The 25,420-nt window shown below is 34.7% G+C and overlaps 3 protein-coding genes across 7 annotated transcripts in view; 1 reads left to right on the top strand and 2 right to left on the bottom strand.

Moving 5' to 3' along the window:
* LOC106117785 (uncharacterized) overlaps window positions 1–18,409 on the bottom strand; it is an 81,505-nt gene extending 63,096 nt beyond the window's left edge. Inside the window, exon 1 of the mRNA XM_013312219.1 lies at window positions 17,247–18,409. Within this exon, the coding sequence (XP_013167673.1) occupies window positions 17,247–18,383 (1,137 nt within the window). The 5' untranslated portion in view covers window positions 18,384–18,409. The remainder of the gene's footprint in view (window positions 1–17,246) is intronic.
* On the top strand, window positions 4,342–21,337 carry LOC106117787 (uncharacterized). Of its 4 annotated transcripts, XM_013312224.1 has the most exons (7): window positions 4,342–4,518; window positions 4,679–4,749; window positions 18,931–18,996; window positions 19,198–19,388; window positions 19,546–19,737; window positions 20,110–20,289; window positions 20,922–21,335. In XM_013312224.1, exons 2-7 carry the CDS (start codon window positions 4,734–4,736, stop codon window positions 21,147–21,149), a joined length of 873 nt encoding a protein of 290 aa, XP_013167678.1. In that variant the 5' UTR covers window positions 4,342–4,518; window positions 4,679–4,733; the 3' UTR covers window positions 21,150–21,335. The 4 variants fall into 4 exon arrangements, with proteins under 4 accessions (XP_013167678.1, XP_013167679.1, XP_013167676.1 ...); XM_013312225.1 differs by lacking the exon at window positions 4,679–4,749 and having other exon boundaries at window positions 19,603–19,737; window positions 20,922–21,337; XM_013312222.1 differs by lacking the exon at window positions 4,679–4,749 and having other exon boundaries at window positions 20,922–21,333.
* LOC106117786 (Meckel syndrome type 1 protein) lies at window positions 21,052–25,275 on the bottom strand. Of its 2 annotated transcripts, XR_001227898.1 has the most exons (8): window positions 25,105–25,275; window positions 24,431–24,922; window positions 23,724–23,931; window positions 23,249–23,404; window positions 22,801–22,930; window positions 22,236–22,471; window positions 21,706–21,971; window positions 21,052–21,126 (listed from the first exon to the last, which is right to left on the bottom strand). XR_001227898.1 is itself a non-coding variant. In XM_013312221.1 (7 exons), exons 1-7 carry the CDS (start codon window positions 25,179–25,181, stop codon window positions 21,756–21,758), a joined length of 1,515 nt encoding a protein of 504 aa, XP_013167675.1. In that variant the 5' UTR covers window positions 25,182–25,275; the 3' UTR covers window positions 21,422–21,755. The 2 variants fall into 2 exon arrangements, 1 of the variants encoding a protein (XP_013167675.1); XM_013312221.1 differs by lacking the exon at window positions 21,052–21,126 and having other exon boundaries at window positions 21,422–21,971.
* Window positions 25,276–25,420: the final 145 nt, after the last annotated feature.

Consider the following 25,420-nt stretch of genomic DNA (forward strand, 5'->3'; position numbering starts at 1 on the left):
TGCTATGAGTGAGCTGCCAATTATCTTGTTGAATCGCAGCTCAACGGTTCAAGTTTATGGCCAAGAAAGAAAATATGTCTTACTTTGTACTATAAAAATCAATACGACCATTAATAATGACGTCACATATTACGCAACATTGTCGTGACTCTACAATTGTGTCAGATAATGTTTTGTCACCAAATCGTGCTACTTTGCATGTCACGACATGACATGGATTTATAATATAAGTTACAATGAACCCTATTAACTATTTAACTAATTAGTTGTATTTAGTTGGTCTTTGGTACTAAAGATAGCTCTCTCCTTTCTCGTGATATTTCGTTTCGATTTTTTCGAAATCACTCCCCTCCATCGAGAGTCACGTGATCAGGGAATGATCGCTTAGTAAAAGAGAGAGGACAGGCATATTTTTGATGCAACGAATTCACATTTTACCGTGGGTTTCTGACACCAAAGTCTCTGTATAAAATATACCGTCATCATTGTCTTTCATCTTTGACAAAATTAGATAACAATTTTAAACACGGATTTTGATGTCAAAAGCCCACGGGTAGAGACATACATTATACATGATGAATATAGAACTAATGAAGATTGTCAAACTTCTCTATTAAAGGACCCAAACTACTAAAATACTTATCAAAATTTGTGTCGTAGTATTTTTTTTTAAATTTGGTTACATCGTAATATGATGAAATGCCTACCCTAGTTAGATGTTTTACATTTCCTGTTCACCATGACTGTTTTGTAATAGGGCTAGACGTTTTGTGTTACGACTGATTCTACATTTCTTCCGCGACATCCATTGTATTACGCCATGGAGTCTTTTATGTCACCTCTCAGAATTACAATTTTTTACGCGCTCCACTTAGATAATGGTTGTATTATTACGTAATGTCTCGTTAAATTACGGAAATGTTACTTACTGATAGTAAATAACAATAATAAGTCATAACCTTTATTATGTACAAGCTGGCTGTATTAAAAAAAAACTTAATTAGTAGGCCGTCTTCTTTGAAACTATGCTCTACATCTATGCCAAATTGCATCGACCTCCGTTGAGCCGTTTTGCCTTTAAGATATAATACCTTTTAATGAACATCCATCTATACGTCTAAACATTCTTTACCTTTTTTTATATCATAAGATGGCAAACGAGCGAGCGGCCACCTGAAATCGCTGAAATAGCGAAGTGACCGTTGCCCATAGACAATATGCGTTGCCTACCTTAATGGACGGAGAAGAAGATGCAGAGAAAGATAATATTTTCCCTTCCCATGGATCCTCTCATCCGGACAGTCCACTTCCATCCTTATAAGAAAAAGGGTGGGGAGGGAAAGAGGACTAAATTAGGCCTCCGGGACGCACACTCATCAGACTGTACTCGGAATTGCTTCCACTTAAAGCCAGTCTTCTGTGTGGTCGTGGTATTTCACCGGGTGAGCCGGAACAATTCGTGCGAAGATGTTAAAGCGGGCTCTACTAATGTTAAAAAAGATTTTTTCCAATCCAAGTATTTGATATTTTTTAATAAATAATATTAAATTTTTGGCATTCGTTTTAATATTATTTTATTCGTTTTTAATTAGTTTGAATATTCTCATTTGAACGTATAATATGTAAATTAAAAAAAATAAACGTTTTTTTTTTATAAAAATGGCTACCTGATTTTTAAACATGAAAGAAAGTATAATAAGAGATATTTTCAAGATGAAGTCTATACCTAAGCCTTGTCTAATACAGACTGAGAGACATACAGAGAAAATCCAGAAATTTAATATAATATTCACGATATCACATTCTGAACCTTAGTATGTCAAAACTTCAAGCAAATTGTTACTCTATTTCTAAGTGAAAGAGTTGATTTTTCGGTGTTTCGTATTTTGAGTTATAGAACATATTCGTATAAAAACAATTTTGATCTTTGGTTACATAATAAACTCACTCATATTTTATAGTAATGTTTTATGTATGCTATCACTTTTTTTTTCAGTAAAGAGTTGGTCCGTGAAGGTTTTAAATGTTACAATATTCTTACGATTAAAAAAATATTTGCGTCTATTTCACTCAAGCCTTTGAAAAATATATTTATATATACACATGCCGAGAAAAACAGACGTAATACAAATGTTTTGTCATATAAAAGCGAACAAAACTTTAGTTTTAGGACCTACTTTTGAACAAAAAAACATTGTATAGTAAAAAATGATACAGGCCAGTTGCAACAAAAAAAGTAAATAAAAAACAATAACTTTAATTAACTTTCCCGTCGTGTAACTCAGCGTAAATAAAATGCTAAACAAAAAGGCAAAAGCACAACAATATTATGCCAAATGCTTATTAATATGATTCTAATATTATAAGCGCATAGCAAATTTTTTTTTTAATCTGCACGGACAAAATCGTTACTGCCAGCTAGTAATTTAAAAATGTAAAAACGTAACGCATTCAGCTTATCTTTTAGCAGAGCGAGGTCTCCGCTCGCTGTAGCGTGACGTTGCTGTTGTTGTTGCCTGTTGCTATATTCAATTCAGTATTTGTGCACTGAATTGTAGAAAAAATATTCTCTCCACACACACACACATACACGTGCACGCACACGCACGCACACACGCTAAGGACAATATGATTCAAACAAAACTATTCAAATGAATTCGTTTCAGAGCGATTTTTGTTATATTTCCTTACCAAAAGCGAATTCACATGGGGGCTTGTACAATTATGTTTGTTACTGCTCAGTAATGTGCCTAAATATAGAGGTTATTTTGTGTCGCATCCATTGACACGTTACGAATGAATGAAGAGTTTTCATTCATTCATTCGTATCTATCGTTCATAAAATTAGTTTCACGATTTTCAACTTTGTGTCCTATCTAGCTTCTTTATATCAGTGTAATTTGTAAGTTTCAATAGATGTGGAATTAATCTTACAGTCTCATTCGATCTCCAGTCAGTTTATAATCTACCGATGTTCCCAGTTCAACGGCGACAGAAATACGTGCAATTCAATATTACTTTCGCCAAAGTCTGGCATCCTACGTATTCAATTGAGCCGCAAAACGCTATCAATGCCAGGAATTACGATAATGTCGATACAAGATGGACATTGGAATACCACAAATGTTAAACTTAATTAATCAATAATTAATAAGTACTAGCTGTCGCCTGCGACTCCGTCCGCGCAGATAAAAATCTTGATAAGTAGCCTATGTGTTCTTCCACACTATGCTCTACCTCTATATCAAATTTCAGCGAGATCCATGCAGCCGTTCTGGAGATACCTTCTAACAAACATCTATCCATTTAAAGATTCGAATTTATAATATTAGTATGATTAAAGTAGACAGTAAATATAAGATGTAGCCAAAAAAAGTCACACAAAATCTGTAGTTTCTAGTTTATTAAGTGTCACAAGATTTTCGTCGTGTTGTAGCTTATTTTTTTCTATGTCATTTTCTTTGTCTATGCTATTACCGACCGCGGCACAGATACGCTTGTCGCACTAAATGTCACATCTAGTAAACATAGTTCCGTATATTTTTTCTAGTACACTATACTTTTTTTATTTATTTGATAAAATGTACAAATGGAATAGACTAAAAGAGACAAAAAATACTTCAAAAGAGGTTAATAACATTGAACCGAAGTTATTTTGAAACGTTTCCAAGTGACCGTAATTTAGTATGAAGGTTGCAAAGACTGGTCACACAGACACGCAGGTATCAGGACAGGATTTTTAAAGGATCAAATCTCATATAACCCTGTCTTCTCCATAGTATCGTGGTTGGCCGATCTTTGACCATCAAATGCCTTCAAAATCTACAACTCTGTGGACAAAAATCGGTAAAAATTCGGCGCTACTTTCCTGACACATGTAGACGAAATATTCTACAAGATTAACTACACATATATTGCGACACTAGTTTAAGTTAACATAAATTATTGATTTGCTTATCGTGGGTTTACGAGACCATAATCCCAGCTTAAAACCCATTGTTATCTCTGTTTTTACAAAGGTAGTGACAGAGATGTCGATATGTTTTATACCGAGATATTGATCACAGAAACCCACGGTTAACTACGCTTAGTAAATTCTAGATATAGAACTAGGCTATAGAATAAAATCGTTGGAGACACAATTGTAAAAAAAATAGACCCATATCTTCTTTCTCTTAAAAAAAACTGTCATAATAATATGTTTTCGGACAGATGTTTTAACAGTGGAAACGATCGCATGCACCGGTTGTTTAGCAAGACAAAACAATGACTAAAAAGGTCGTATGCCTTCGACCTGCTATTGTCTGCGCTTAAATCATTTCACAGTTTTATTACACGTCACTTCATTCTGTCAGAATCGTAAATAAAATCAAAATTAACCGTATATTATAAATAATGTATTCAACTCACCGGTGAGAACCTGTCTTCTTCTGCATTTAAGAGATCACCTACAGAAGATGCCTTGGCCTGAGAGGCGAGATGTCTCCTACTATTCAGGACATAGGACAACTCATCCAGGTACCTTAGCGTTAGATTCGCCATTTCACACACAAAACACTAATCCGTATCGGACATTTATCGTCACACACCAACAATGCAACAATAGCAGAGGAAATCGTTCACGTAAACAATTGCTTCGCGGACGTATTGTGTACCGAACGTCCTTTCACATCCATAGCTGGAGCGCGACTGGCGGTCCGACGTATTACTGCAGCTGCCCGAGGTCACAGATTATGAATACGAAGATAGGTATTGCTTTTAATTATAATCTAATTAACGGTAGCTCCTGATTAGTATGGACCGATGAGTTTTAATTGTAAAATACGCTATTTTTTCCCCGTTACACCGCATTCGCTTTACCTGTTGGCAAGCGGTTCTTACATCTGCAACAGTCGGAAAAAAGACGCGTTGAATAATTTATAGTATATAGGAGAGCATAGTATATAACGTAATAATATTCAGCAGAACATAGAATCTATGATATTATCACAAAATAAATGTTTGATCAGAAATATATCTTTTATTAGTTCGTTGTTCTTTTGCGATAGCTGCTGCTTCGGCAATACTCTACCGATGCTCTATTTGCGGTTTTTTGACGTTTAATTAAAAAAAAAATTGACATTAATTAAACTATGCTCTATCCTTGAACTCGTTGCTTCAACTTTCTTTATTAAAAGACTCAGTATGAATATATTTTATTGCGTTTTCACGAATATTTATTTTTATAATAAAAGACCTGTGTATAATTTCGAAGAATATTCTTGCATAGTCTTTGTCGCAATTGCGAGTTTTGCGAGTGCACACAGCGCGGTATGGCGCGATGTTTCGTGCCTCGAGAGACGTTTGCGTCTCGTTTCCTGGCCGTTACGCAAACAATGGAGAAATGAGAACAGTTCCACTTTTACTAGTTGTTGGCACAATGGCTCTTTCAATGTTCACAGGTCGGGCTAAGAGCCCTTTTATTTTACAAGTTAACGATGGTTTTTAACCTCAAGTAAAGATTTGAGGTTAACTGAATTTATGCCCACTTAGGGGCTTGAAGCTTACCCTAAGTTAGTGACTAGGTCATAGTCACCCACGCTGGCACAGTGCGGTTTGATTTCAGATATCTTTAAATTTCTTCGTAGATATGTGCAGCATCACGAAGTTTCTCTTTACCTAATCGTCCGGTGGCAGCACCGACGGGCCGCGTCCGCGAAATAATACCAGTATCACTCAACCCGATGAAGGGCCCCCGATGGGCTCGAAACTAGTCGGTGCCACCACCGGACGAATATACGTCAGTGTTTAGCCGTTTTTATATCAGTTTACTAAAATGTCTCACGAAAGTTTAAATAGTTTTTTTTTACATTAAAAAGATCGAAATCATGTTTATTAATTATTTGTGTGTTATGTAAATTGATACATGAACGAATATATCCGTAATCCGATATCCGTTAAGAATCCTTGCTATACAATTTATTGATATTATTAGTATAATTCTATACTTCCACGTTTCTAAGTCACGCTCTGTTTGTTCATACTAATTTGTTACTATATTTTATTAATTAGTACCTGGATGACTGACCTTTGCTCGGGATTTTTTTTTAATTGTGTTTTTTGGAAGTTATATTTAAGTACGAATTACTAATAAAATGATGAAATATGAATAATATTTTTCGATCTTACCGATAGAAAAAGTTAAGTTTATGTTTAAATTGATTTATCGATAAAACACGAATAAAATTACATTTTCTAAAAATGATTTCTAGCTAGATCGATTTATCGCCCCCGAAACCCCCTATATACTATTATATATAAAAGAAGAGACATTTTTAGTTAGAATCCTGTGGCGCGAATGACGTGCTTTCGTAACAAAGTCAAGTGTCAGAATGATTACTGAGGGGACATAAACGTCGACTTTTCAGCAAGGCTAGTGTTGCGCCAGTACATCGGCATGTCGGATTTTCTTTCTAACAATTTAAACAATAATTCTCAAAACGATAACGGTTTAAAAGTTATATTGGAAAAAATATTATCTGTTTTCCCTACCAAAATATATGTACGAAATTTGCTGTCGCTCGCGACTCCGTCCGCGCGGTGTAAAGAATAACCTAATTAGTATATTCTACATTTATGTCAAACTAGATGTCGCCCACGACTTGCTACGTACACTTAAATAAAAACTTAATTAGTAGCCTATGTTCTAGACCGAATTTCTTCGGAATACGTACAGCTGTTCGAGATACTTTCAAAAAAACATCTATCCATCTAAACATTCGCATTTATAATATTAGTAAGAAGTAAAATAAATATTATGAACAGGAAAATATTTATTTCCAACCGGTAAAATATCAAAATTGTCTATAAATGTAACATTAATTAGGTGAAACTATGAATAAGCTTTATACGATTTCTCCCATAACAGTAAAAAAAAAAGAAAATTTGATAAACAAAACATGACAGCCGCGATGATTCGTGAAAACCACAGACCCGCATTTCTAAATCCGTTACGTGAATTTTTCAACAAAAAAAACTGACCCAGCAGAAACTAAAGTACGTCATAAAAATAATATTATGTTTATTAACTATTTCCTTGATGACAATGTGGTGAAATCTGAATAGTAATTTTGGTAACAAGACAAGAAATTTGCTGACATTTGCAGCTTTACGATGATGATTTTCGTGAATTGAAAATGTCATTGTTCAATTCGCGCCTAAACCATCAACAGTTTTGTTTCTTTTGCTTTGAAATTGTTCGTGATAATAGTCAAACTACGGATTCCAATCTCCGATTTATTACTAATCTTTACTAATATTATAAATACGAATGTTTGGATGCATGGATAGATGTTTGATTGTAGGTTTTGCCAAAAGGCTCAACAGATCTCGCTGACATTTGGCATAGATGTAGAACGGAGTCTGGCAGAAAACATAGGCTACTATTTTTTTTTAATTCCGCTCTGACGGAGTCGTAGGCGACAGCTAGTTATGCCATAGCTTCGAAATTCGTATCCATAGAAAATTCTATCCATGACAATAGTTTGAAGGAATATTAACTATTCCATAAATAATTTAGTACTTCCAAATTTGACACACTTTCCATTTCAATATAAACAATAGAGACTAATAAACATAACGCATTCGTAAAATTAATGTGTCGTTATTATTCAACGCCATCTCGCGGCGTTTCCGGTCACTTTCGCCGGGAGGATAAATACGGGCGCACGAGCCCAAACATTATACAACACGATATTACGTCAATCTTTTTAATTACAAAATGATCGTAAATATAATTTGAAAAGTAATTACACAACAGTGACGTGAATTATAATTAAAATTGTTTTTACTTAATATTCGCACACTACAAAAATTAACAATGCCTTCTTGATTCTTTAAAATATTGAGAGCACTTGAATGTACTAGTTCACAGGAATTGCATAATTTCCTCCATGGCTATTCTTTTATCGGACATACAAACACAGTGATTTTATTTTATAACTACGCTGTTAAAATTACACGATCAAATCAGAAAACCAACCAATGGATTTGAATCGCTGCAAGAGTAGAGAAAGTGTGAAGAAAATATGGACGGATTTTATTGTACGAAAGAGGATATGTATTTTTTTATAATATAATATAAGGTGGCAAACGAGCGAGCGGCCACCTGAAATCGCTGAAATAGCGAAGTGACCGTTGCCCATAGACATATGTAATTGCATATGCGTTGCCTTCCTTTAATCGACGGAGGAGAGGATGCACACAAAGAAAATATCTTACCTTCCCATGCATCCTCTCATCCGGAAAGTCCACTTCCACTTCCCATCCTTTCCTTATAAAGAAAAGGATGGGAAGGGAAAGAGGACTAAATTAGGCCTCCGGGACGCACAGTCATCAGACTGCACGCAGAATAGCTTCCACTTGAGGCGTGTCTTCTGTGTGGTCGTGGTATTTCACCGGACGAGCCGGGACAATTCGTGCGAAGATGTTAAAGCGGGCTCTACCACTGTTAAAAAATGTACGGAAGAGACATATAGAAACTGCGCCGACCGTCGTAGGGAAAAGGGCTGGAAGTAATTTCAAAAACAAAATACAATCAAAGTATTTTACATAAATATTTTCATCAATTTTTTATCAATTTTTGTGCACATCTGTACATAGCAGATGTGAGATGGCTGTAATCAGATGTAACTCTTGATAAGATATAAGGTAATCAAATTTATCATCTCGAATAACATATAATATTATTTAAATAATATGTTTAGAATCACCACATTTTAATATATTTATACCACGCCATGTCTTAAAACAGACTTAAGTTAGACGTAGTTCTTTCCTTTTAGCTTCTGTTAATCAAAATAAATTTTACTAATATTATAATATAAATGCGAATGTTTCGATGGATGTTTGTAGGTATCTTCAGCACGACAGAATGGTTCTCGGTGAAATTTGGCATATATCCAGAAGAACACATAGGCTACTTGATAAGTTAAGTTTACTATTCTAACACCGCGCGGACGGAGTCGCGGGCGACAGCTAGTACATAATAAATAACCATTTACTGCCATATGAAATACAAAATGGTGGTGGTAAAGTAGATCAGCTGAGCCGAAATGTGTCGAAATTCAATGTCGAGCTAATTATCAGTCATAAATTGTAGACAAACTAAGTATTTATAGACAGATAATTAATTACAATCCAACGACAGATTTAATGAAAAAAAGTGAGCGTAGAATTCTATGCAGTTAGTCTATGGTGACAACATTTCTAGGTTGGAAATTGCATCATATTTATAACTTTTATAATCTGTCGCCGGCGACTCCTTCCGCGCGGAATTAAAAAAACTTAGTAGCATATGTGTTCTTCCAGACTATATTCTACATTTTAGCCAAATATCAGCGAGATCCATGCAGCCGTTTTGGCGATACTTTGAAACAATTATCCATCCATCTAAACATTAGTAAAATAGAGAGTGTTTCGCGATATGAGATGATCAATAAACTTAGTTGCATAACTTCAACTGAGCAGGGTGTAATGGTTGTGTTGCGACACCTCAGGAATGCGCTAATACGTTTATGATTGCCTGGTACAGTCGCTGAGAAATGGCGGGTAACAGCCGCCATATTGGACGCGCTGTCACCCTCATTATTAAATCGTCAGAGATGAATATTTACTTCCTACTTTCTTTATTTTTTAACTTAGTTTTTAATCATGTATTTATTTTTAACTAGCTTCAATCTTATTTCCACTGAGTAGACTGCAGCGAATTTGTACAGAGGTTAAAACCGAACTAGGAGCAAAGGCCATGCAACAAACCGCTAAGTGGAAAATTGGTCTTATTAATCTTAATTTGAGTTTATCATGTTTTGATACGACTTTGTTTTAACACAGTGACATCTGTTTAATCCGTTAAAACCGTATCGATTAATATTTTTAATGAATCAGATTACATAAAACTAGATATTCGATACTTCCGTTGAACTATTAACGATCAAATTTGTCAAGCAAAAATAGTCTTAAAGGCCACATATGAGAACAAAGTTGACAATTCCCATAAGAATTTTTAATATTAGATGAATAAGGAATAATGAACCTTATAGTCATCAAAAGGGGAATATTATAAAGGTCAGTTTGTCGTGCATGATGTAAGGGGGAGGACAAAAAATGGCGGACGCTTGAGGTATAGTAACCTGACATGCGGGTACTAAGTCCCAGGGCATCGGATTACGAGTTAGGGATCCCTCGACAGAATAATTTGTTTCTATCAACATATGTAGAAAAATTAAAATTTCAAATAGGTGACTGTAATGGACAGTAGCGGAGCTAGGATAGGGCGAGGTGGGGCGACTGCTCAGGGCGCCGGGCACAAGGGGGCAAATCTGGCGCCCGAGTCGGATAAAAGGCGCCCGTGGAGCTCTCCACGGTAACCAATCTTTGGGAAATTTCTCCCGATACAGTAAATATGGGAGGCGCTGCAAACATCTCGCCCAGGGCGCCGAAAATGTTAAGACCAACCATGTGTTTGTAAAGGTAAGTAAAAAATCGTTCGGAATTTAATTCTGATAAACTATACGGAACCCTTTATAATCTATGAGAACCATCGACAATTCTTTTTTACTAACTCTATAGTATCTGCAATTTATACATGCCAGTATCACATAGGTTTTTTTTCACTACGTTTCTATTGTAACAACCTTCAGTCAGTACATTTATTACTTAAAAATAAGACAACGTACTATAATTCAATTAAACGAATTATGTAAGCTTATATAATTCTATTTACTCAAGTTATTGATATATCACTTTTGATATATTCACAGATCTTACTTCGTCTAGCACTGACTAGATCCTTATGACACTACGACACTATCAAATGACGCCACGCTTTTATAAATGAGACGTTGCTGTTGTGATAGTTCTGTCAGAAAACATGTAAAAGCTATAAAAACATACCGAACGGTATAAAAGAAAAAAACATGACAAGACAGATACAAAATTCTATCCTTTATTTGTAATTAGTGTAGGAATAAAATTTATATACGTATTGGTATAACATGGTTGGCGCAATGCCGTCTGGTCGACGTCCAGCCGTGACGTTTGTGTCCTATTACGAATAATACCAATTAAAGAAACCATAGCGGTCACTTGTAGAGATTCCCTTGTACCAGTCCTGTTATACTGAGTTCTAGAAGCTTCTAGAATAAATTATGCTCATATACCAAGGGATATAGAGACATTAATATTGCACCTAGCGGTCGCCCGCGACACCGTCCACGCGGAGTTAAAAAAAATAGTTAGTAGCCTATGTGTTCTTCCAGATTATGTTGCATATGTGTGTTAAATTTCATCGACATCTGTACAACCGTTTTGGATATTCCTTCAAACTGTTATCAAGAAAATTCGACACTGTGCCGGTGTACTGACACAACACTAGCCTTACTAAAATGTCGATGTCTATGTCCCCTCACTAATCATTCTGACATTTGGCTATGTAAGCGCGCCATTGGCGCCAAAGGATTGTAATTAATAAATGTCTAAACAAACAAACATCTATCCATTCATCTAATTTATGTTATTTAAGACTATCAGTATTGGCTGTCATTGATAAGGTGCCAATAGGCCAGTCATCTCTGTGGATACTAGCCTTTTTTAGTTTTTTAACTGAGAACAAAAGAAAAAAACCAAAATTATATGTTTTGAAATTGTATACGTTATTTAGTCATTTTTATTTTTATGAAATTATCTTATATCTTTAAATGAGCAATTCTTCTATTATATATCTCATCCATCTCGGAATCGGCTCCAACGATTTTCATAAAATTTAGTATATAGGGGGTTTCGGGGGCGATAAATCGATCTAGCTAGGAATCATTTTTAGAAAATGTCATTTTATTCGTGTTTTATCGATAATCAACTTAAACATAAACTCAACCTTTTCAAAGCTTTTTTATTATTAAAACAAACATTTGATTATAACATAATAGATTTAAATCTATTTACCTAGAGTTATAAACGTAACATTATATATGCAAATTACATAATAATTATTCTATGATTCGTGTGAAAGTCAAGGTAACTGAAAACTTACAAGTATTTGTCATCGAAATAGAAAACAAGCTGCTTATCGTTGGGCAAAAAAACGACGATATCACTTTGAAATGTTATTACCTAATACCTGACCTGACGCACGATACTTCCGCGCGTAATTAAATAAAAATTTTATTAGTAGTCTATGTGTTCTTCCAGACTATGTTCTACTTCTATGCCAAATTAGCTGTCGCCCGCGACTCCGTCCGCGTGGATATATAAAAAAACTTAATTAGTGTACCACCCATCCATCCTTCCTCATCTCATCCATCTAAACATTCCCATTTATAATATTAGTAAGTTAAATAAAAATCAGTTCTTCAAGGCATAAATTCGAAAAAAAAATTTAAAAAATGAATAAATATTATCCTATGTCCGTCTCCTGTCTCTAAGCTACCTCCTCACCAATTTTCAACCATATCGGTAAAGGCGTTCTTGAGTTATAAATAGTGTAACTAACACGACTTTCTTTTATATATATAGATTTCAGCGTAATTCATACAGCCGTTCTGGAAATATCTTCTAGCCAACATCCATTTATACATCTAAACATTCGCATTTATAATATTAGTAAGAAGTAAGATTATTAAGGTTATATTAGTACGATAAGATTGTTCATTCGGTTTCTTAATATAATTTGCAATATTTTGAAAATATCGTTCTTTGAAATATGGTAGCCACAACAATGACATTTTGATTTATGCCTCTTAATTAACCTGTAATACTTAATACTTATTTCAACGTTAAAATAATAAAAAATATGTTCGAGTTTGTTTATTACAAAAATGCCTGTAATATCCGAAAACATGTTTACATTCAAACTGAGCCAAACGGACCGTTATATTGACATTCAATGGAATGCAACATCTGCCAACATTCTTACAAAAACGTTCGTTAAAAGAATGTATAAACTTTTAAATACTCGAACTCTAATAATTATTGCGGTACTCAGAGTTTTTTACTAAAATCTACACTGAAGGATTGCTTAGGTAACCATTTAAAGAACGACCGTAGATGTCTAAGCGTAATTCGATTATATTACGTCAGAGGGCGCCACTAAAAAAGTAAAAAGTTACTGGCACATAGTGGCGCCGTGATATTTTATTTTTTTATTTTATCGAGTGTTTTTTGTTATTTTTCAGTGTAAAAAAGAGCGAGTTGTAACAATGAGCAGAGTATAGTGTTGTCTTAATTTACTTATATTTGTTAAATCGTAGTGTGTTGTATATATGTTTTGTTAAGTTAGAATAATAACTCTATAATAAACATTTATTCGAAGAGCGTGTTGCTTTCATTTTGAACAGTATAAGTATGTTTTAATTTTTGATTTCGATTTCATCAACGTACAATTAAAAAAATAAGTATCCTACACTTTCCAGAGACGTGACCTTGCGGACGGACTGATAGACAGACACAAAATTAAAAAAATATATATTTTTTTTAATTATCAGCTACACAAATATATAATTGTGTACAAAATACATACAGACACTTCAATTTTTTTAATATTAGTTTACCAAAGATAAGCAAATATTTGCGTTTTTCAACTGATTATTGTATCACCAATCCTTGTTACCTGAACATTGGATAGTTCATAACATTGTTTACTTCATATAAGTTGGCTTCTTTATTTTTAATAACGATAATTAATAAAGTAATGCACTTATTTCATTAAAATGCGCAATCACGAGTTCACGAGCGACGCATCGGCTTACCTGGTCATTAGATAGATGATACACTGACACGGTTAAGCGATTTTAATCCAAAAGTGAACCTATGTATTGTATTTTACTTCGCTATCGGTATTAAATTATGGAACAGATTTTAATAAATGTTTTAACGCATCTTTTACTAGAGAATGTGAAACATTGACTTGAAATAAACATAAAATTTGTGTCTTACAAAGTAATAAAATTTATCTATGGTCAACCCACTAAACCCCTCTGTTCCTCCTACGCATCATGAGGCCACGGGCACGCTTGCGCTTTCGTCCGCGACCTCGCCTGCGTCAGCTGCCGAAGCAGTTACTTATCTATGGTCAGACAATGTGATATAAGTAATCTGCACTTTATCTGCTATTGTAATCGATTGGAAGACAGTGAAAGTACAATGATTGATGTCTTATGTGATTGTACATCTAAAATTATATGTCAAATAATTAAAAAAAAATCAAATATGGTACATGTTCTTGTCGTTATAAGAACTATAATTTAGCATGTATAGACTGCATTCTGCAAGTCTGAAAATTTCACCAAAGTTGTATCTTTTGGTAGAAAATATACGTCCTAATACTACAGTAGTTATCGTTGGTTAGATCGATAGATAGATAGATAAAGCCTTTATTAACTGACAATAATAAATATAATATTACAACATAAACAAACTTATCCAGTTGCGTGTCAGGTTGTCCCTCGACATAGGCCTCCCCTAGTCTCTTCCACACCTCTCCATCGCGCGCTAATCTTCCACATACCTTTGGTAAGTCGTCTATCGTTGGTTACTGAGACCAAAATGTCTGTATAAAACATATTATCATCTCTCTCATTGGCAAAACAGAGATAACAATATGTTTGAAACGAGGATTTCGGTCTCAGAAACCCACGATTGCGCTAAAATGTTCGCAAGAAACAGGTTATAGGGATAACTATATAAAGAGTCATCCCTTTCATTCTCTTTGAATAAAAAGAAACAAAAGATATGTTTTAACAAGTGTCATTGCATCGAAATTTCAAGTTAAATTTATTAAAAATACTATACTGTGTCGTTACCCGCTACAGCTTCCGCGTGCGATGTAACCTGAGTGTAATAATGCACGTGCAGTGCGTACATCCCGGACACACGTGCGTCCAAAGTTGTCTTCGTATTTGGACGACGTTTAGACTTTCTAAGATAAACTTTTGTATGAAGTTTCCGCTCTATAGTTCATAGCGGTCGATTTATATTAAATCTCGAATTACTTTTGTTTATACGCGGTATTTTTTATTAACATTTGATGATTTTTACCTCCTGAAATTAATAAATGAGTAATTTTTTTTTATCATAAGGTGTCAAACGAGTAGGCGACCACTTAATTCGCTGAAGTAGCGACGCTGCCCATTGATGCCTTGTCTACTCTTAACCGACAGAGGTAATATTCTCTTCCTGTTCTTCCTTCCTTAAACAAATCCCCATCTTCCTATCGAGGTGATTCGATTTGTATTCTTGCCCTGATGTTAAAATTCAGTCAGGTTTTTAATTAATATAAATAGTGTTTTTGACATTATTATATTGCACGTAAACATAAATATACCATCCTATTTATGTTGTGAACGCAAGAACCTACAAATCACAACTGTAGGTGTACTAGGTCGAATATCAAGGGCGGACAACGGCTTTATAATTTAACACGCACTCGCTCGCTTTCTCTGGCCACACGGCGATGCGCGGCCCGCGACTAATTCACGATTAATTGCGACTAATTGCTGCATAATCGATGTTCTTCAATGCTACTAACATCATGTAATAAGAGCGTGTCAAGTGTCACACGACATAGATATATAAATTACTAATGTTAGCCCGCGACTTCGTCAGCACAGCATTTTAAAAAAGTAGTCTTATTATATGTCCTAGTGCATTAGCTTCGTGTCAAAGTCCCGTCAAAATCAGTCCAGCTGGTCCTGAGATTATACGGAACAAACAAGGTCTTGCAGACACATACAGACAAAATTGTTTTTTCGGAATCGACTACGTAAATACATACATACAGATACTTAAATTTTTTTAATATGTATAGATGCCATTGACACCATAGGAAACGACGAAACTGTTGTCTTATATGTCCACTAAAATATTCAACGATCATTCTCTAAGTTAGAAGTAAGATCATGCTGACCCAATATGCATTGACAAACACCTTTGAGTTCCTTCCTAGATATGTGCAGGCTGCATCACAATGTTTTCCTTCACTGTCAGTGTACATATGTAAATCGAAAAACAAACTAGTACATGGTGGGTTTACAACCCAGGACCAAAATAATACAAATCAAGAACTTAACCTCTTAGCCGCGTGATCTAACACACAGGGTATCACTCTCATTTGGACATCAGTTATAAGTTGTAAGTCTCCGTTATAAGTTTACTTATTTTATTATTATTATTTCAAACTATTGTCAATACGACAAATTAAAACCATATAACCACATCAAGTATCGTCAACTAATAGTTATCGTAACGATCTCAGGTACGCTTTGAACATAGCCACATTCAGGCAGGCGCTTCGTACCTTATCACAGCTGATAAGAAGAGATACCACGTATAAGCTATGTTAGGCGTGCCTACAATTGTTTAACAGGTAATAGCGAATTAGTTATCAGCATATTCTAATAAAAGAGAATGAATGTCTTGTCTTACTTCATTACTTGAACAAGACAACTTTGACTAGAACTTAATTCACAAATTTACATTACAAAATACGTCTAAATTTAGTCGCTGTTAGACAATCTCAGCTTGTATTTAGATAATAAAGCGGAAATATCTATCTAATATAAGACAAGGTTTAATCCTTGCCTGTCAAATGTAAATCCTTCACAAACACACTATCTCATCTCGTCAGAGTGGTCAATGCGCCTGATACGGCAAGCTAATTTTATTCATAAAGTCTCCTTTTTTTATATCATAAGGTGGCAAACGAGCGAGCGGCCACCTGAGATCGCTGAAATAGCGAAGCGACCGTTGCCCATAGACATACGCAATTGCATATGCGTTGCCTACCTTTAATCGACGGAGGAGAGGATGCACATTCCTTATAAGAAAAAGCGGGGGAAAGGAAAGAGGACTAAATTAGGCCTCCGGGACCCACACTCATCAGACTGCACGCGGAATTGTTCCCACTTGACGCCTGCCTTCTGTGTTGTCGTGGTATTTCACCGAGCGAGCCGGGCCAATTCGTGCGAAGATGTTAAAGCGGGCTCTAACACTGTTTAAAATGCTCGCTTAAAATGTGACCAGCAATGTTTCATAAAAGATAGTTGCTATCACTAAAGTTCATAATAAAATATAGTCGCAGTTGATGATTTATTGATTTAAAAAGATTACGCTTAGTTCTAGACATACGTAGATAAATTATATTGCTTTTACGATAGCCTAATTTATACTAACCTAGATATTACGATACGTTAAAAAACAATAATCAAAAGACTTACATATTTAGTGGAACTAATCCTTCTGACTCTTTGCGTAGGCTTCTTCTGCGCTCTTCTGTACTTATTTTGTTCAGCAGAAGAGGTATTTTTATCTTCTAGAACGAACCAATCGGTGACAGAACCCCGTCTCACATTCCTTGCACCACTTACACTTTTCACACTTAATAACTTTGATAACTCCGCTTTGAAATCATCACTTATCTGATTTACTTTGGTCACCATCACTTTAGGTGAAGGTAAATTGCTTAACGATGAACTTAACCTTTTCTCTTTCACACTCAACTCTTTATTTGTCTTCGTATAAGGTTCACAATCACTCATATAATTCTCACTGAACATGTCCACAGCTTTCTCGAATTCATCCAATAAATCTTGCATTGACTTTCCTCTCATAATGTTTACAACCAGTCCGCTAGACGCTGAAGTTGCATTTGATATACTTGAATTATTATTAGAAGACTCTGAAGGAAATTCTTTGATACTTTTCAAGAATACAGAGTCGTCATTATCATAGTATACGTTAGAAAGATATTCCAGACTTTCGGTAGAAGACCAGGCATCTGCCATAGTATCGTTACTACCGAATGCATACGATTGATTTTTAGTCAAGGTATTCTTTACACTGTCTTCTGTTTCCTCTTCTATTGCTCGAGGAAGAAATTCAAAACTCTTACTTCTTTTATAAATAGGTTTGTGCTGTTTCTTCTTCTCCAGTAATTCTTTATTCCGAAAGAACCAAAACCGCTTACTCGATTTATATTCCTGTTCTTTATCTTTCTGTATATTTGGATTAGTTTCATCTTCTTCGTTTTTCCATTTGGCTTTCTCTTTATCTTTCTTTAAGAAGCTTATTCGAGAGAATTTATCTCTGAAACTAAATGTCTTTTTGAGTGGTGAGACGTCATCGTCCGATTGTGGTTTTGGCGAATCGGGTACGGGCAAGCAGGATGATAGTAGACCGGATGGTTTAGCGATTGCTAGTTCTGTGGATTGTCCTCTGGGTGGTACTAAAGGAGGAGGTTTGAGTTTATCAGGTAAGTCACCGAGTAGACCTCTTTCGATGAGCTGGAGACTTTCTGCGTTGAGTTTTCTCAGCACATCTGTTCTTTTTGCGATGAACTTCCTCTCTTTCTCCATGGCGGGTGGCGTGGTCGTGTGCCCACGACGCGGTGTCGACTGGATATCGCGGCAACATTATCTTTGTGATAACGACTGATAAAGATTTCTTGCGCCATCGTGTGTTTTCGAAGGATTTATTTACCAACACGATGCGCGAATTTAATTTTTGGTTTTAGTTTTTGATTAGCGCTTGTTTCTTTCAAATTTACTCATCGTATTCGAAGCAAACAAATTAAGATAAGTTACGTTTTAAATCTCAATAATAACGGTGAAATATGCCACGTTTATAGATATGAGTAATTAAATTGGAACATAAAGATATAATTATATCTAAGTTAAAAACAGAATTTTTTATTACCTTTTGTTTATTTTCACTGGTCTAAAAAGGCAGCAACTAAAACGTTTAATCAATACTCAAACGTCAACGCAGTTTGTTGTTGACGTGGATTTGTAAGCAGTACTACATACAATACTTGACGATTTCTTGTCCGAAATTGTAAAATAAGTATTTTATGTGTAAGAATAGTTTTAAATATCTTAACAATGGTTTTCTGTTATAAAATAGTGATGGAATCACCGAGGCGATCTGGTTCTGTGTCACCAAGAAGGAAATCAGCCAGACCAATTTATCGTAAGTCAATTATTAAGTGAAAATAATTAATAATATGTTATTTATCTGCTCTTATATTTTTACTGATATGTTAAAAGAGAGTCAATGCCCCTAAATATATCTATTTCTCTAGTATTTCATGTAGCGCCTGATTGAAACTATAGCAAAAAAAATTAATATTTAATAACGAAATTTCTACAGGCGCTTTTGTTTTTTTTCTAGGTCCAAGTGCTGTATCAGATTTGATAACATATGCGGATTATGAAGACAGTAACATGATAAGTTCTATTCCCGAGCGGGACTGGCGTCTGTTGGCAGCTTTAGCAAGAAAGAGAGAGGAGAATGCTGAGAGAGACAGACTGGCAGATGAGTTCCATAAGATGTGGCGAGAGGAGAAACGGGAAAGAGAAATGGTTTGCATTCTAACTAAATATTTGTTAATTTTCTGATATCTTATAGATGACATCATAATATATAAATTATATATAAAAATATCTATCTGCTTTTGCGTTGCGCTTGATTAGTGACATTCCACTCCCATCGTTCGCATAATATACCCTTACATTTCAGATAGAAGCGCAGACGTCGGAACAATTCAAACAATATATTAAGGAGAAACGTCGCCAGGAGCGGTGTCTGGGCGAGCTGGTGCAAGGTCGGCGGCGTCTGCACCAGCACGCGCTGCGAGGACAACTTCTTGACTGCATTCGGTACAAGGATCATCGTGCCAAGGAGTTGATGGCTTTCCATGATGATAGAAAGGTGAGATAAGTGTTGTGTGACATAAAAGATGGCGATGTATTAATAATTCGTCAATGTTATAGACAACGGCCGATAGGTGATATCAGTCGTTGGGTTTTTTTTTATTACTTTACTAGGTTAGTAACCTTTGTGTTCTTCCAGATTATACTTTACAACTATGCTAAATTTTATCGAGCCGTTACGGATTTACCCTCTAACATCCATCCATCTAAACTTTCGCATTTATAACGACAGTAAGATTAGGCCTTGAGACGCTAAATAACACCGAATTAGAAGGCTTTTTATTATATTATAGTCGGAATCTTTCTTACATTGACATAAAAGGCAGTTTTGTTGTGTTTTTTAGTTATTAATGATAGCAGATTGTCGTAGGTGAGCAGAATAATAGACAACGCGCTGGAGGAGGAATCCCGCGCGTATCTCGCAGCAGACCGGCGGTCGCGGCAACACGCGGCCGAGCACTGCCGGCGCAGCGTGCAGTTTATACATGCGTTACAGAGGGAAGAGGAAGCTAATAAAAGAAGGAATGCTTTGCTTAGAGATACTTCACAGGTAACATTTAAACTTTGAATTGTTGCTGTAAACCAGCCTTTCCCAAAGTAGGCGATAACGCCCAAATGTGGGCGCTACAGGTCTCAAGTTGCTGGTTATAGTAAAAGTTTCGTTAAGAATTCTCCGTTATTATACATATAAAGGTCACAATAATTAATTAATTTTATTTGAAGTTATAGTGGTTTTTAAATATGTGAAAATATTCTTAAAGTGGGCAGTAGACAAAATAAGTTTGGGAATCATTGCTGTAAACTCATGTAATGTCCCGTATGAGGAAAAACTATGCTCTATGTAGATGGCGCCAGCTCCAACAGTCCGATGTCATGTCAAATTCGTTATAAATAATTTTGTTAAAAAAGTTACTTATTTTTTAAGTGAAATTTGACGAAAGTCGTTGCTATGACAATTTTTATATAATAAAGAGGTTTCTTGTTTATCTGTGGTATATTTAATATTATCACTCGATCATGCTGACATCTATAGTAAGCTAAAGGCAATTTTCCCTATTTGCGAGCGAGATAGTTTAGATAGCGTAGGATGTAAAAGGCTTAACCGATTCTGAAGAAACACTTCTCTCATTAGACTTTTATTATTCTATGTGTTAAAGGTACAGACGTGGTTTGTTTTTCCAGCGTGTAGCGATATCAAACGCACTTAGCTCGTGGGAATCATCGTTATTACGTCAGGAAGTGGCGGCGGAGGACGCGTACAGACGTGCGCACGCGATGGCGCGTGTGGCGCAGACTGACGCCCGCGCGACCCGATTGGCGCGCGAGCGTGACGTCAGAGTGCGCCGAGCACGCCGATTGGCTGATTTCACTGAGAGACTCAGAGACGCTGTCAAAATTGGACAGATGTAAATTAAAAAATTTATATTTTCATTTGGAAAATACCAAATTTCTAAGAAATCAAGAATAATTATAAGTTAAATACTAGGTTAGGACAAAGAAAGAATGTACAAGAAGCTCATCGTTTAATCTGTTTAGGAGAAAAAGGTTAAAATTACAGTCTCTTTTACTAATAACTTAAATAAGTTTGTTGTTTAACTGACAATTACCTCAGTAGTGTTTCACACCTATATTATATCTTACAAAAAATAATAAATAAGAGTTTTGAAAATATACACTCGTTTTATTGACACATATGTATAGCATTTTGTGCTGCAGCCAGCATTGGTGATGATCACCTTTACAAATGGACTGGCTATATGATGGAGTATCATGTGCCTTCTTGAAATTCGCCATTTTGGCGCTGATGGCAACGATTTGTAGCGGTGGTGTAAATTCGAACTAATAATATAGATACTATTAACTGTCACATAACATCAACAGATGCGTTTAAATCGGAACGAAGCTAAAGTAATCATTTCGAAGCAATCGCCTACCATTTATAAAGATAAATGGTGAAGATACGCACATCTCTCTCTATCTTCATACACACAAAAGAGATAGACATATTGTCAGGTTTCAATGAGCAGAGTCAATATGTTTGGTGGCAGCAGCGAGCCTGGCTGTGGCGTGGCTGTACTGCCTGAGGACAGCTTCAGCTCCCTGCAGCAGTGCACAGCTGGTGGGCACACCCGCTGGCACACCTGATACTTGTGTACTTTGTCTGTTCGCTTGTTTGATTATACTATATCTCAGATGTATATTTCCTGTTACTGTATATGTAAAATTTGCATTCTGAAAAGATTTTTTAATATTGATTTTCCTATTAAAATATTATTTTTTTTAATTAGCAAAACTGGCAAGTGAATAATTTGACTTGCGTAGAAAAAAAATAATTAAAACATACACGAGCTGTCGCCCGCGACGCCGTCCGTGCGGGGTCAAAAAAAACTATGTTTTCTTCCTGGTTATGTTCTATATGTATGCCAAATTTCATCAGAAACCGTTCAGCCGTTCTGGAGATACATTCAATATTTATAATATTAGTATGAATGATACCTGTAATTGTGGTTTTGATAAAACTTCCAAATCCTTAATCAAATGACATCCTCCTACAAAGAATCGCCGGGTATTTGCTTCTACCTTGTTCATCTCCTCAGGTCTGGAGCAGGTCAATACTTCTTTATAATAGCCGGGTATTAACGTTAGAGGTAGGTAGCAGTACCCCTCAGTGCGATGTCTACCCCACCAGTCCGTGGATATTGCTTCTAAATATATTTGTACAGGAGATATTTCTTCCAGTTCGTATAGTTGTTAAAACCGCATCATACGACGCCATATTGAAAAAGTTAAAGGAGTATTATTTAATATTTGTTTTTTAATTTATAATTCAAATTAAAAAAAAAAAGACTATGTTTTACATGTATGACAAATTTCAGCAAGATCTATACAGCCGTTCTGGAGATACCTTCAAACAAACATCCATCCCATCTATACATTCGAATTTACAATATTAGTAAGATAGGAATTTTCTAGATTTTATAGTTCAAGGTTATCGACGCTATTCATATTTAAAACATTAAGTAAATATTTATCTTTTTTCTTGGCTTTAAAAATTTCTTACCTATTTTCTCGTGAATTTCAATATCCAATTCGATCATATGCCCATATGTCCAAAGCATATCATTGTTTGTCGCTTTGCTGACATGAGTTCTACCGTTCAGAATACCTTCGCATTTCATATCTTCTGGAATCTTAGAAAATCAACATTTTTTATATCAATAAAACTCAATTTGAAACCAATGTTAAATTAGAACAGAATTTTTTAAAAAATCAAATTAGAATTAAAGCATTTATTAACCAGCGCCATCTATTGTTAGTTTTTGAAAATAAAGTAGCAATACTCGGTTGGTGTTTATCAATAGATCATAGATGGCGTTAGTATCGTGTAAACATTCGAAAATTTATCGATTTCAAAAATACAAACTTCGCAAACTGCTGCACAAAAATCTTATTATCTTTGGTAAATCCTGCGAGGTTTTAACTAGTAAAAATAAAATTGGTGTTTGTACCTTGATTTCATAATCAATATAAATATTATCCATATCAAAGTTTGTTCCTGATAAAATTTCAATATTAACATAGAATTTCTCCCTCCCTGGTGATGGTTGAATAAATTGTATCAATTGTGCATGTTTCTTCTGCCATTTTGTGTACAATTTGTTGAGCTGGAAATGTGAAATTGATATATCAGAGAACCATTCCAAAGTGAGTTTTCACTATCTAAAACATGTTGTCCCACTTATACTTCTTACTAAATAACATGCAAATGGATGGGTGGATATTTGTAAGAAAGTATCTTTGGAATGACTCAACAGATCTTGATGAAATGAAGTATAGATATAGAACATAGCATGAAAAAATACATAGGCTATATATAAGTTTTTTTTAATTCCGAGTGGACGGTCAGGCAACAGGTAGTAAAAGAGATGAGTAGTAAAAGAGATTGTAATATAATTTAATTTTAAATAAGAAAATCAAACTTACCAAATTAATCAACTCCTGATCACTCTTTAAATCATCAAATATTGTTTCAACTCCATATTCAAAGTTCCCCGAGCAAGTTTCAGTTGGAATTTTATAAGGATTCTGCATCAAATCATTTGCATCTGGTGATATTATAAGATAATTGTCTATGGTATTATAATACAAAGACAAGAGGATATATTCTTGTTTTATTATAAGCTGGGAGTCACTGGAAAATGATAACATAGTTTATTACTTAATCTAGTTTACATTATGCCAGTACTGGACAGTAGTGGGAAAAATCAACACTGGAATATAACTGGCATAATATAATGAATAAAATAGACAGATATATTAATTAACATCATACTAATATTATAAATGCCAATGTTTAAATGGATTTATTTTTGTTGGAAGGTATCTCCAGAATGTCAGCTTGGATTTTGCTGAAATTTGTCAGGTATAGAACATGGTCTGATAGAAGTCATAGAGTAACTAAGTTCTTTTTAATTCAGCATGGACGGAGTTGCAGGTAATAACTAGTCCAAAAAGAATTAGAAAAATATGTAATGTATGAAATTAATAAAAGTTTGGCAATTTAAATAATAAAAAACCTTTTTAGTATGATTTTCTGTCCTCCTCATAAAATGTTTACTAAAACCACAATTTGCTTATTAAATACACTGCATTAAAGACAATAATATAAATAATACTATAACAAAACTCACTCTGTATAAGAAGAATCATCATACACAACATACATAGCAATCCAATTTGATTTTTCTAACACACTATCTTCACTATGGAACAATTGACGAGTAGAACTCGAGCCTCCGAATGATCCACTAAATTTACCACCTAAATTTAAATTCTTAAAACATGAAAGTAGATTGAAATTATCTACTTGATATTTAGTCTTATTAAAATCCAATGGTAATGGTAAATAACAATCTTTGTGTATATAAGTAAATACTTTTTGTGGCTTATGTTCTATAGAATTTAATGTATTGCTATGATCTAATTGAGTTTCAGTAACACAGTTATGTATTTCAGTATAATTATTAATTTCCCATGTACTGAAAACTTTTTCTTGCCATTTGAAAATATGTTCATCATTTTTATCGTGCTCAATTTTTTCCAAATCAGCTGTTGTTGAGATGTTCAGGAATTCTTCATATTTTGGTAAGTTTATTGCACAAGTTTGAGGTTTGATAGTTATTCTGTAAGTTTTAAAAAAAAGCATAAAAGTATAATCCATTTTTTAAAATATAGCATACAACACAACATAAAATATATACAACACAACAGAAATAACATTTCAGAACATTGTCTAAGACTTTATTTTGTATAAGAATTGGCATTAAATGCAATCTAAATAGAAGTAAGTACATTTGCCACATACTTTATCTGTAAATCATCGATTGGTTGCTTTAGCCAATAAATTCCAGGTACTTTATTATTACTATTAAAGTCGTACATGTTATATTCGTTTAAACTAAGTATTCGGCTTCACTTCCTATCCTTTCTTTATTTAACGGCCATTAGAAGATTGCGAGCATAAATTAAATTGTGTTTATTTGGGTTCTAAATTGATAGATGACAGTTGGTTGCTATGGAAACCTTGCTTACATTGATACGTTCCGGTTATGCATCCACAATCAACGCAATTTGTTTTTTTCCAACGTAACAAGTAGAAAACTTGTTTTTTTTTAATTTAA

This window comes from Papilio xuthus, unplaced genomic scaffold, assembly GCF_000836235.2.
Source record: "Papilio xuthus unplaced genomic scaffold, Pxut_1.1 DF827679.1, whole genome shotgun sequence".
In the NCBI taxonomy this organism is placed as follows: domain Eukaryota; kingdom Metazoa; phylum Arthropoda; class Insecta; order Lepidoptera; family Papilionidae; genus Papilio; species Papilio xuthus.

Coding starts and splice junctions, on each gene's coding strand:
- LOC106117787 (XM_013312222.1), top strand. CDS start 4,458: ATGCCTTGGCCTGAGAGGCGAGATGTCTCCTACTATTCAGGACATAGG. Junction 19,389..19,545: donor AGAAACGGGAAAGAGAAATG/GTTTGCATTCTA, acceptor CTTACATTTCAG/ATAGAAGCGCAGACGTCGGA. Junction 19,738..20,109: donor CTTTCCATGATGATAGAAAG/GTGAGATAAGTG, acceptor AGATTGTCGTAG/GTGAGCAGAATAATAGACAA.
- LOC106117786 (XM_013312221.1), bottom strand. CDS start 25,181: ATGTACGACTTTAATAGTAATAATAAAGTACCTGGAATTTATTGGCTA. Junction 22,931..23,248: donor ATATTGATTATGAAATCAAG/GTACAAACACCA, acceptor TGATTTTCTAAG/ATTCCAGAAGATATGAAATG. Junction 21,972..22,235: donor TATCAAAACCACAATTACAG/GTATCATTCATA, acceptor AAATCTTTTCAG/AATGCAAATTTTACATATAC.